Genomic DNA, 13,128 nt, shown 5'->3' with positions numbered 1-13,128 from the left:
TGACGACTGCTAGTGTAAGCTAGTATTAAGCGGGAATGTTGAAGAAAGCAATCCACGTTTCCTGTTGATAATTTTTTGGATGCCCCCAAATACACTAAATTGCCAAAAGTATTGGGACACCCCTCCAAATCATTGAATTCAGGTGTTCAATCACTTCCATGGCCACAGGTGTATAAATCAAGCACTAGGCATGCAGACGCTTCTACAAACATTTGTGAAAGAATGGGTCGCTCTCAGGAGCTCAGTGAATTCAAGCGTGGTACAGTGATAGGTTGCCACTGTGCAGTAAGTCTATTCGTGATATTTCCTCACTACTAAATATTCCACGCTCAACTGTTAGTGGTATTATAACAAAGTGGACGCAATTGGGAACAACAGCAACTCAGCCACGATGTAAAAAAACACAGAACAGAGTCAGCGCATGCTGAGGTGCACAGTGTGCAGAAGTCACCAACTTTCTGCAGAGTCAATAGCCACAGACCTCCAAACTTTGTGTGACCTTCAGATTAGCTCAAGAACAGTGTGTAGAGAACTTCATGGAATGGGTTTCCATGGCTGAGCAGCTCATCCAAGCCTTACATCACCAAGTGCACTGGAAAGCATGCCACCACTCGACAGGAAACGTTTGACCTCTGTAATTGCAAACAAAGGCTACTGTACCAAATATTAACATTGATTTTCTCAGGTGTTCAAATACTTATTTGCAGCTGTATCATACAAATAAATAGTTAAAAAATCATACATTGTGATTTCTGGAATTTTTTTTTTTCCGATTATGTCTCTCACAGTGGACATGCACCTACGATGACAATTTCAGACCCCTCCATGATCTCTAAGTGGGAGAACTTGCAAAATAGCAGGGTGTTCAAATACTTATTTTCCTCACTGTAGAACGCCACTCTTTTTTCTAAGATTGTACGGTTTGAAAAGTGTTTATGCTAATCACACCCTTATTTCTCAGTGTTGTCTTTGTCTTTTATATGAGCAATTGTTATGCTCTTGAGGGGAATGGGCTTTAGAGCAGTGGAGATGTGTTCTCTGGAGTGACCAATCACACTTCTCTGTCTGGCAAGCCCAGTGTAAAGTTTGGTGGAGGGGGGATTTTGGTGTGATGTCTTTCAGGGGCTGGGCTTTGCCACTTACTTCCTTAATGCTTCAGCATACCAAGACATTTTGGACAATTTCATGCTCCCAACTTTGTGGGAACAGTTTGGGGATGGCCTCTTCCTGCTCCAACATGACTGCGCACCAGTGCACAAAGCAAGGTCCATAAAGACATGGATGAGTGAGTTTGGTGTGGAGGAACTTGACTGGCCTGCACAGAGTCCTGACCTCAACCCGATAGAGCACCTTTGGGATGAATTAGAGGGGAGACTGCGAGACAGGCCTTCTCGTCCAACATTACCAAATGACCATAAACACAGTCCTAAACCTTTTGGAAACCCTTCCCAGAAGAGTTGAAGCTGTTATAGCTGCAAAGGGTGGGCCAACTCCATATTAAACCCTACGGATTAAGAATAGGATGTCATTAAAGTTCATGTGCATGCATTTTTTTTGGCGTCCCAAAACTTTTGGCAGTGTTTGACCATCCCACCTAAAATGTATAAGGCATCTGTCTTTTATAAACACCCAAGTTATATACAGAAAAAAATAATATTTTAAATCTAAAATTAGTTTGTTACATTATTATATATTCTGTTCTACTCACTTTAGTAATGTATTGTTAAATGTATTTTAATTTTAATGTAATTTTTATTTATTTATATGAATCAATGTTTATTTTGTTTTATTTTATTTAATTCTAATATCATTTTATACATAGATTTTTATTTAAAATAGAAATTTTAATCACATTTATTTACATCTAATTTATTGCTCCACTCATTTATTTGATAAATGTTTTTTTCTTTTTTTTAATAAATTTTTTCCCTAGATTTTCCACGGACCCCCGTCACATTGCGGCCCCCTGCTGAACACCTGCTTTAGACTGTAGGCTACATGTGTAGACTACTTTACACCAAACTTTGTCATAGTTTGATCAAGCATGCTGTTAAAAGTGACTATGTATGTATTTTCTAGCACTGCCAAGATGCGTTTATAGACAAGCACTGTTCTTTCTTACCCCGACAAACTCCAGATTCATATTACGTGGGAAAACTGTATTAAAATGTCTCGCATTCTCTGTCCAAGTGCCCAGCGGTTCGGTCATCCGCCCCAGTTCCCTGAATGAGCAGGTTGTGTCTGAAGCCAGAGATATTTTACGAAATAATGGATAAACTGAAAATGAGTCCAGCTGGCAAGAACGTTCCCAGCCAACCCGATCTCACGGCAATTCGTACGTAGGCCTATTTGACGAGTTGACAAATTCGTATGAAGTCTTACGAATGGTCGTGAGATAGCGTTGTCCTAACCCTTTCCCCTCCAGAGAGCATAAAAATTGCTCATATAAAAGACAAAGACAACACTGAGAAATACGGGTGTGATTAGCATAAACACTTTCCAAACCGTACAATCTTAGAAAAAAGAGTGGCGTTCTACTGTATATGGAACTGTTCTTGACTCAATTTATGCCCACAAGGTTCTAACTGTCTTGAATTATAAAAATACTTTCATGTTTAATGGGGTATTTCAATTTTTGTCCCCATAGAACCTTTTCTTCTAGAGTTTCCCTTGTTCCTAGCAAGCATCCTGTAACACTCGTCCTATTGTCTTATTTGAAAAGGCGGATTTTCTCTCGGATGTCAGACATTCCCTCTGCAATCTTCCTGCAGGAAAGAGGAAGAAGACGGAAGGATGAAGATCTCCCACCCTTCCTTTCATGCAGTGCAGTACGAGAACATCGTCCGTCTAGCGACTCCCAGAACCCGAGGTAGAAGCACCCAGGAAGTGAAGTAAGAGAACCTGAACCCACACAGATTCGTGAAATCTTTCCAGAATTAAAATGATCTCCTGCTGAGGAGGAAGTCAGTACACTTTTTTTTCAGTAGCATTTACTCTGTGTGTGTGTGTGTGTGTGCAGGGCCGGATTAACATAAGGGCTAGGTGGGGCTGAAGCCCCAGGGCCCGAGCACGGAGGGGGCCCGTGATTGGCCGAGAAAATGATTGACAATCGATCGGGAGCACCTAAAGTTTTCCTGTTGGGCCGCTCGCAAAACCACACCACGCCCCCACAAATTAAGCGCTGTTATTTAGGCTACTGGAGTGCTGCGAGTGCACGGGAAAATCAAAAGCCAGGTGCAGGTGAAGAAACGGCGCTACCTGAATAAACCGCACGCGCATCCAGCAGTGGCAGCGCGAGAGCAGCTGGGTCGTCGCTGACAAACTCGTTCGGCGCTTTCGCCGCTCCATTGAAGTCATAACGAGCGCCAGGCAGTCGTTTTATCCATTTGAATTTGATACAAGCTCAACATCATGTGTACAGTAAAGGCTCTGTGGCGAAATTGGCTGAACCAGACTGAAAAGCTCCGACCATGTCTGTATTGTTGAGGTAAATATAGACTACACGATGGCCGTAGCCAGCTATGAGGTCTCCGAGGTCCGGACCGCTGTATTTTTCCGAGGTGTAGGCTACATAGCTAATAAATGTTGTGAAATAATTGACCACCAATAGAGTGCTTTATGTACACATAAGCTGCTGCGCGAGTCACGCGACGCTTCAGTAAACGGTGTGAGATGTAAGTAGCCTATACATTATAGCCAAACTAAACATTTCATATTTCAAACAACGTTCAATGTTAAACAACGAACAGACTATCAGCCAGAGCTCAGCTTTAGGAGGGGAAGAGACAGGGCAAGAGAAGGAAACTGAGAGAAAAAGAATGAGAGAGTGATGAAATGAGGAGAGAGCAGGTATGACCAGTGTTGCCAACTCTGGCAAGACAAATAAGCAACCACAGCTTCAAAAACAAGCCCAATATTATTATATTATTTATTATCATCAATATAATTTATTATCAGTTATTTTGTTATCAATAAATGAGCCTGCAACATTTTAAACTGAAACCTCTCTGAGTTTGAAAAGCAAAAACAGATGTGATTTTACAAAAAATCATCAAATTGCAATAAAGGGCATGAAATATCCTCCAATCAGCAGTGAACAGAAGAGGTTTGGAGATGGAAAAAGTGACGTGAAGGCCAATTTAGTCGGAGTTAGTGCACACATATTAGGTGCAGAGTAGTTAACACGCACTACAAACTGTGAAAAAGACAAGCCCTGCATCTCAATCTGATACTATCTGCCCTAAATAGTATTGAAAATTACTAATGTCACATGCTATTTAGGATGGATAGTATGCACATTGGGATGTATGCAAGCACTAAGGGAGTGCTGCAATATAGCCACATATTTATTATAAAATAATTGGGAACCATACCTACTGTTAGTATACTAGTTTTTATTTTTATTATAGCCTGTAATGATAAATATGTTATACAAATATTTTTTAAAATTAAATGAGGTGCCTGTCCTCCCTGTTTCCTCTCCATCTCTGTTCATCTCTGCTGGTGGCATTGTTTGTGGAAATGTATACGTCTATTTACGTCTACTAACTATCATTACGTGCATTTATAATGTCACATTGAATGCAATTTTTCTTCAATGAGGGGGAGAAGGAGGCGGGATGTGAGAACGAATTACTACAGCATTTGTATCATAGCACTGATTGGCTATTAGCTTTGAGAAGACAGTGTCAGTCAATGTATTGGACAAAACAGCGACCATAAATGTAAAGAAATGAAGTTGCTTGTCATATTTCCCTAACAAGCAAACACATTTTGGGTACAACTATGGGTATTGGGTACAACTATGGGTATGACAATCTACTGCCCACCTGCATGGTTTTGAAAGCTTATTATTAAAAAAAATTTAGCCTTCAAACATCTTAAAATGCACATATATAGATCAGAGAAATCAAAATTTTCTTGGGGGACCATGCCCCCAAACCCCCCAAAATACCTCAAATTTGGGACCTCACAGGTTTTAAAACTCCTTAAGGCAGTTGTATATACTCAAAAGTTGTTGCTTTTTCTGGAAACCGGTTTGCTTTGACCTCATATCTGGAGTTAATGCATTTATGCATTTAAGGCCTACTGAATATTAAAATGGAAAATTCAGACAGTATATACTCATTGTATCTCTGTGCTTTGAAGATTTAGTTTTTAAAAGATACTAATTATTTCTGTGGTAGAAAACGTTGTGGCACTAAGATCGGCTACTATGGGGGCCCTTGGGTTTGTCATAGCCCCAGGGCCCTACATGTTCTTAATCCGGGCCTGTGTGTGTGCGTGTGCGTGCGTGCGTGCGTGCGTGCGAGTGTGTGTGCGTGTGTGTGTGTGTGTGTGTGTGTGTGTGTGTGTGTGTGTGTGTGTGTGTGTGTGAGAGAGTGTGTGTGAGAGAGAGAGCGAGAGAAAAAAAAGAAAGCGAGAAGATGCTGTCAGACAGTTGTCCGGTCTGTAACCCCTGGCAAGGTTTGTGTTTGACCACAGAAATCTTTCTTTCTTTTTTTCTTTAATCTTACATCACAGTCTCAGATCTGGGCCCAATTTCATCTCCAGGCTGTTTTAAAGACTCACATATTGTGTCAGATGTCGTCTAATTTTGTTTGTGAAGACTTCATGCTGTTTTGAGAGAATTCAGTGGTGAATAAATCATCTGTCATGCTCATCTCTGGATTCAGTTGAAAATGTTATTTTACAACCTGTGGATTTACGTAACATCTTAACACATGCGCTGCAAACCAGAAGAAAGCAGTGATTCTTATCAAACCAGCAGCAGATGATGTTTGCAGGTCTTAGACATGATGCTATTAGAAAAGAAAGTGTGTGATAGAATTATTATTAATTAAAACAAAACAAAAAAACAGCAAAAAAATTATATATATTTGAAACTTAAAAAATAACATCAATAAAGAACTAAAAAACTACTACTAATTAAAAAAAATGGTAACACTTTACAATAAAGTTGTATTAGTTAACATTAGTTAATGCATCAGTTAACATGAACTAACCATGAACAACACCTCTGTTCAGCATTAGTTAATCTTTGTTAACGTTAGTTCATAAAAATCCAGCTGTTCATGGTTTGTTCACGTTAGTTCATAGTGCATTAACTAATTTTAGCAAGATTTTAATAATGCATTAAATGTTGAAATTAACATTAACAAAGATAAATAAATGCTTTATAAGTGCAGTTCATTATTAGTTCATGTTAACTAATGTAGTTAGCTAATGCTAACTAATGAACCTTATTGTAAAGTGTTACCAAAAAAACTAATACAATTTTACTCAAATTAAAGCAAAAATATAAAACTGAAAATATGAAAATAAAATGTCATTCAAAATGTTAACAAAAAGTATAATAGTACACTATATTGCCAAAAGTTTTGTGACACCTGCCTTTGCATGCACATGAACTTTAATGACATCCTATTCTTAATCTGTATAGGGTTTAATATGGAGCTGGCCCACCCTTTGCATCTATAACAGCTTCAACTCTTCTGGGAAGGCTTTCCACAAGGTCTAGGAGTGTGTTTATTGGAGTTTTTGACCATTCTTCTAGAAGTGCATTTGTGAGGTCAGGCACTGATGTTGGACGAGAAGGCCTGTCTCGCAGTCTCCGCTCTAATTCATCCCAAAGGTGTTCTATCTGTTTAAGGTCAGGACTCTGTGCAGGCCAGTCAAGTTCCTCCACACCAAACTCGCTCATCCATGTCTTTATAGACCGACGCTTTGTGCACTGGTGCGCAGTCATGTTGGAACATGAAGGGGCCATCCCCAAACTGTTCCCACAACGTTGGGAGCATGAAATTGTACAAAATGTCTTGGTATGCTGAAGCATTAAGAGTTCCTTTCCCTGGAACTAAGCCCAACCCCTGAAAAACAACCCCACACCATAATCCCCCTCCACCAAACTTGGCACTATGCAGTCAGGCAAGTACCTTTCTACTGGCAACCACCAAACCCAGACTCATCCATCGGATTGCCAGACAGAGAAGCGTGATTGGTCACTCCAGAGAACACGTCTCCACTGCTCTAGAGTCCAGTGGCGGCGTGCTTTACCCCACTGCATCCCAAGCTTTGCATTGCACTTGGTGATGTAAGGCTTGGATGAGCTGCTCGGCCATGGAAACCCATTCCATGAAGCTCTCTACACACTGTTCTTGAGCTAATCTGAAGGCCACACAAAGTTTGGAGATCTGTAGCGATTGACTCTGCAGAAAGTTGGCGACTTCTGCGCACTGTGACCCTCAGCATGTGCTGACCCCGCTTTGATTTTACGTGGCCTACCACTTTGTGGCTGAGTTGCTGTTGTTCCCAATTGCTTCCACTTTGTTATAATACCACTAACAGATGAGCGTAGAATATTTAGTAGTGAGGAAATTTCACGAATGATCTTATTGCACAGGTGGCAACCTATCACGTTACCACACTTGAATTCACTGAGCTCCGGAGAGCGACCCATTCTTTCACAAATGTTTGTAGAAGCATCTGTATGCCTAGGTGCTTGATTTATACACCTGTGCCCATGGAAAGGATTGAACACCTGAATTCAATGATTTGGAGGGGTGTCCCAATACTTTTGGCAATAGAGTGTATATCAGTGATCCTACAACAACACTGGTTGTTGATTACATAGTAAATACAAATTTAAACCTAAAAAAACAAAAAAACATCTAAAACCTGTGTGCAGATTTGCCTAGAAACCATTCCAAGGTAAGATTTTAAAAAAAAATTTAAATTTTTTTTTTTAAAGTATCTTCTGCTCTCCAAGGCTGCATTTATTTGATCAAAAATACAGTAAAATTGTGAAATATTATTATAATGTAAAACAGCTGTTTTCTATATGAATATATAGTAAAGTGTAATTTATTCCTGTGATCAAAGCTGAATTTATCATCATTACATCATTTTTTGTGAAAACCATGATCTTTTTTTAATAGAAATTGCAAATAAACCACATTTATTTTAAATAGAAATATTTAGTAACATTATAAATGTCTTCTACATGGTCACTTTTCATCAATTTAATGCATCCCTTATTTCTTTAAAAAAAAAAAAGTCTTTCTGATTCCACACTTTTAAAAGTCAGTGTAAAGCAGCATCTTTTGCCCTGATGTGTGTGTTTCTCTAGTTCTCCACACTCATTGCTGTGTGAGCATGACTGTCCCATCTGGCACACGAGTCCCAGTGTGAGGAACGTGATGGTCTCACCTCGAATCCTCCATCTGGCCAACCCTAAAACCAACCACCCAAACTTTACCAGCAATAGACAGGTCCGAACAGTTTAATCCCACCAAGGACTGGTTCTGGTGCTTAATTCATTGTGACGACGAGTTTTGCAGTCAAGCGCCATTGACATGTGTTTTTTGTGTTTATGTCCAGAATGTCCAGACATTCATCTCATATGCAGCTCAAACAGCCAAGATGACGACCAGACTCGAGCAGCTCTCACTGCCCAGACTAAGAGAGAACAGAAACTTCTATGAACCCAGACGACCAGAGAGTCCAATCCGACCTGTAAGACACAGACAGTGTGCTGCTGCTCTGAATGAAACTAAATATTGTTCATGGAATACAGCAAGAATTACTGTAAAGTATACCGATTGACCAACCTAAATGAAGTATTTCAGAAAGCCTTAGAATTAAGTGAATTTGTGAAAGCTACACTATGTAGCCTTTGGCCCTCTAGTGGCTGAAGCGTAAAATTAAATGCGATTTGTTGAAGAACATTGTTTTGGTCATTACACGAGTTACAGTGATTATTATATATTAATAATATAAAATATATATTAATTATATATTATATCCTAACATAACACTGGTTGTCGGTTACATATATAAATAATCTAAACCTAAAAAAAATCTGTGTGCAGATTTGCCTGGAAACCATTCAAAGGTCTGGGGTCTGAAAGATTTTTTTTATGTTTTTGAAAGAAATCTCTTCTTCTCACCAAGGCTGCATTTATTTGATAAAAAAATACATACAGAAAAAAAAAAAAATTTGTGAAATATATTTGCAATTTAGCTGTTTACAAAAACAGCTGTTTTCTATGTGACCTATATAGTAAAGTGTAATTTATTCCTCTGATCAAAGCTGAATTTTCAGCATCATTACTCCAGTCTTTACAGTCTCTGCTGTGCTTAACGTTACAGATGATCACTTTATCAATGTGACTAACATCATCTGAAAAATGTCTTATGAGCTGGTAAGCAGCTTATATGCTGTTGTTGTTTGTTGAAATCAATTGTTTTAAAATGTTGTTACAAAAGTTGGCAACACTGACATTAGACAGTGATGGCAATTCATATCAAATAATGGTGGAAATTCATTATTTAAATTCTGTTAATTTTGAAAAACCAAAAAAAAGTACTCAAAATAGATCAATTGTTGGTCAGTCTTGTTGTACGTCTGGATTCCCAAAGGTGGATTGATTCAGGTGTCTTTGGCTTTTTGGTCTTACAGGTGTCTAGAGGAGCCAGAAAATCCACGGCGAGTGCCCGGATCCGAGATTTATCCGCTCCTAAAGCCCTCTCTAAAGATTACATCCCACCCAGAGAACCGACATGGCAGTCCTGAGAAAACAAGAGAAGGACAGAACGCAGAGCTGTGTTTCCTGCACATTCATCACCTGAAGTGTCAATGTTTTGTCATTCTCTCACCATCTTCTTTTTTCTATCAGGAATTTGGTGATGGTCTCTTGTTCTTTCTTTTGCTCTGGTTTTCTAATCAAGGTCTTAGATTTTATCTCTGGACTTAAAAAAAATATATATTTAAAGTACTGTCTTATCCTGCTGCCAATCCTGCCTGGCTTCTCAAACAGGACTGTGTGTTTTACAGCTGTCGTGTTTCCAGGCCATTTCTTCTGCACTTTCTGTCCAGCCATTACATTACTAAGTCAAGTCACCCTTTACTTTATAGCGCTTTAACAATACAGATTGTTTCAGAGCAGCTTTACAGTGATAACAGGAAAATTATGCATTTTGGCTGTAGTTCAGCTGAAGTCAGTTCAGTGTTCAGTCAGTTCATTGTAAAGGTCATCAATTATTAAATTAATTAATTTCATCTAGAAAGCAGTCCAGCTCAGTTCAGTTCTCAAACAACAGTGTCAGTACTGTCAGATCAATAATATTGTTGAATATCAGCAAATATCAGCATCTAACAATACAAGTTTTTGTGTGTGTATACGAGTGTGTGTATACAGTATGTACTGTTTGTATGTATGCATGGACTCCACTAGACCCCTGAAGATGTGCTGTGGTATCTGGCACCAAGATGTTAGCAGCAGATTCTTTAAGTCCTGTAAGTTGCTAGGTGGGGCCTCCATGGATTGGACTTGTTTGTTCAGCACATCCCACAGATGCTCGATTGGATTGAGATCAGGGGCTGTATGTATAAAGCCATTTTAGTCTTAAATGTGTCAAAATTCTAAGAATGACTTAATTTTACTCTTATTTCTAGACTTAAGAATAAGTTTGATTTATAAAGGCTCCTAAGTGTTAAGACTAGGTCTTAGCTCCTAAATTATTTAAGAGTGCTGAAAAGGTATCCTAACCTATTTAAGAGAAACAAGATGGCAGCAGAGAGGAGGAGACCACACACTTTCCAACGAAAATATAACGTATTGGAGTTAAATGATGTCAAGGAGTTCATATGATAAAAGCTTGATGTAACTGACCTGGTAAGAAATTTAATATCTTCTCCCACTCTACAAATCAATGCTCTAACTGGAGAAATAAAAGTCATAATTACATATTTTTGAGGTTTGTTTTGTGTGGAGGTTTTTTTCAAAAGACCCTACAAGTTTGCTTAAACCGTCAAAATATGAGGACAATATTTTTATACTTATATATTTTAAAATATAAGGGAAGAACAAAACACTAAACTTAGTGAAGGTATATCTGACAAAACATTTTGGCAGAAAAGGCAAAGTACAGCTACAGGTTTTACAAAAACAAAAAAGCTCACAGGAAAAAAAGCATACATTGACTGCAACATAATCAAGTTATTAATATTTCATTGGTTTTTGTATTCTCTCTTGTTTTTGCATGCATTCATAAATTCTTTGTATGACAGCCTGGAAAATTATGTCCGTACAAATTGGCATGTTTCATTGTGTTATCACAAATAAAACAATTGACTCCAAGCTCAATTACGTAAAATTCTTGCAAAATCTTTAACCCATTTTTATTAATATTTGAATAAAGGATGAAGATCACTTTGGACCACTACTGTATGGCAGTTCATTGACTTCCCAACTAAACCTATTAAACATTGCATACATTTTAAAATCTTGCTTATTACTTACAAAGCACTACATGATTTGGCTCCCCAGTACTTGAGCGAACTCTTAACGCATTATACTCCATCTCGTCTATTGCGGTCTCAAAATTCTGGCCAGTTGATAATACCTTGAATATCAAAATCAACTGCAGGTGGTCGATCCTTTTCTTATTTAGCACTTAAACTTTAGTCTTCCTAGCATTATTCGGGAAGCAAACACACTCTATGTCAATTTAAATCTAGACTAAAAACACATCTCTTTACTATGGCTTACACATAAAACATTTTTAATTTATATCATTTAAATCAGTTAAATGATTGTTAGGTTAGGCATGAATTAGGTCAGCCGGAACCGGGGACACTTCCCATAACACCTGATTTACTTGTTACATCATAAAAAGAATGGCATCTATACGCTAATGTTAGTCTCTCTGTTTATCCCGATGTTTACTGCAGTCAGCCGGATCCAGGCCGTATCCAGATCAGATGGTGGACCTGCGCCCAGACAACGCATCCCTGAAGTGTCTGCAGAGACCTTGTCAATTAGTCTCCCCCCTGAAATGGCCTCAACGACACGGCATCCTCAATAATATTTGTTTAATCGACACGTCAACCTCAGTAAACCCGTCTCCGGCGTGATGACTGCAATCTTTCGAATATTCTGATCTAAAATGACTTCTGACCTGTAAGATTGCCAGAATAATAATCATACGCTGTTTGTTAATTGGCCAGAGGAGAACTAGCACCCCGACTGAGCCTGGTTTATCCCAAGGTTTATTTTTATGCCACCTGATGGAGTTTTGGTTCCTTGCCACTGGCTTGGCTTGCTCAGTTGGGGACACTACATTTTCAACTAAATATCTAAATAAATTTAATTACTAAACTCAATTAACTATATCAACTAAATTACTGATCTGCCCACATTATGATAATTGTGAAGCTGCTTTGAAACAATCTGCATTGTAAAGAGCGCTATATAAATAAAGTTGACTTGACTAACATTCAAACCATACGACAAAAGCAAGACACTTTTATGGGGATTTCGGGCTTCCCTGGAGTTGTTGGAGCCATTGATGGAACTCGTGTTCACATCATTGCTCCGACTGTAAATGAGGAGATGTATATCAATAGAAAAGGATCCAACAGTATCAATACTAATTCATGATCATTTTGCAAAATGCATTTTTTTTTTCAAATAAATTTAAATATTAAAGTTTCGGTGTCTTAATTAAATGATTGTACCATAGTTACATTAAATGATTGGTGTCGTGCTGCTTTGACTTCCCCCTTGCAGGCTCACTATTGGCTGATTCAGTGGTTGAGGGCGGCCATTTTGCGTTGACATTGTAATGCTGCCTTCACGTGCTATCGGAAATTTCCTAATTCCCACTTTAGAAGTCGTGATTACGAGCTTGTTGCATTCAAGTGATTTGTTGTCGGAGTGAACAGGAATCATGGTTATTCTTGCCTATTTATTGGGAAAATCTTATTAAAACCAACATCATTTGTAGTCTCCCATGCACCGACAACAAACATTCCAGATAGTCCGCGTTCTGCTGATTCTGTAATTTCAGTCAAATGCAGGCTATTTTCGCTGTGTACCAAACATGCAACACGCTTCATATGATTACTCTTACATGTAAATATGTACTACATTAATGTCAAGACAAGACGACCTAAAAAAACAATAAAACCACACCTGCCACAGCAGTAGTTCTCCCCGCCACCATGTTTAAAGCTTATGACACGATAGCACGTGAAGGCAGCATAAGACCGCGGCTGCGTTCGAAACCGCATACTCATTGAGTAGGTACTACTCATTTTCAATAAGTACTTACTTAACGAGCTCT

At 38.7% G+C, this 13,128-nt stretch overlaps 1 protein-coding gene across 2 annotated transcripts; it reads left to right on the top strand.

Moving 5' to 3' along the window:
• Window positions 1-2,749: 2,749 nt before the first annotated feature.
• Window positions 2,750-11,145, top strand: spmap2l (sperm microtubule associated protein 2 like). Of its 2 annotated transcripts, none has more exons than XM_079838732.1 (4): window positions 2,750-2,891; window positions 8,129-8,270; window positions 8,380-8,514; window positions 9,461-11,145. In XM_079838732.1, the coding sequence occupies exons 1-4, from the start codon at window positions 2,794-2,796 to the stop codon at window positions 9,572-9,574; spliced, it is 489 nt and encodes a 162-aa protein (XP_079694858.1). In that variant the 5' UTR covers window positions 2,750-2,793; the 3' UTR covers window positions 9,575-11,145. The 2 variants fall into 2 exon arrangements, with proteins under 2 accessions (XP_079694858.1, XP_079694859.1); XM_079838733.1 differs by lacking the exon at window positions 2,750-2,891 and adding an exon at window positions 3,172-3,487.
• Window positions 11,146-13,128: the final 1,983 nt, after the last annotated feature.

This window comes from Gobio gobio (genome assembly GCF_949357685.1).
Source record: "Gobio gobio genome assembly, chromosome: 16".
NCBI lineage: Eukaryota > Metazoa > Chordata > Actinopteri > Cypriniformes > Gobionidae > Gobio > Gobio gobio.
The sequence above is the reverse complement of the archived record's forward strand: the minus strand, read 5'-3'. Positions and strand labels throughout refer to the sequence as shown.

What these genes read in the sequence shown, in the direction of transcription:
- spmap2l (XM_079838732.1), top strand. Translation starts at nt 2,794, where the DNA reads ATGAAGATCTCCCACCCTTCCTTTCATGCAGTGCAGTACGAGAACATC. An exon ending in AGAAGCACCCAGGAAGTGAA is followed by an intron (nt 2,892 to 8,128) that starts GTAAGAGAACCT and finishes GTGTTTCTCTAG; the next exon opens with TTCTCCACACTCATTGCTGT. An exon ending in CAGAGAGTCCAATCCGACCT is followed by an intron (nt 8,515 to 9,460) that starts GTAAGACACAGA and finishes TTGGTCTTACAG; the next exon opens with GTGTCTAGAGGAGCCAGAAA.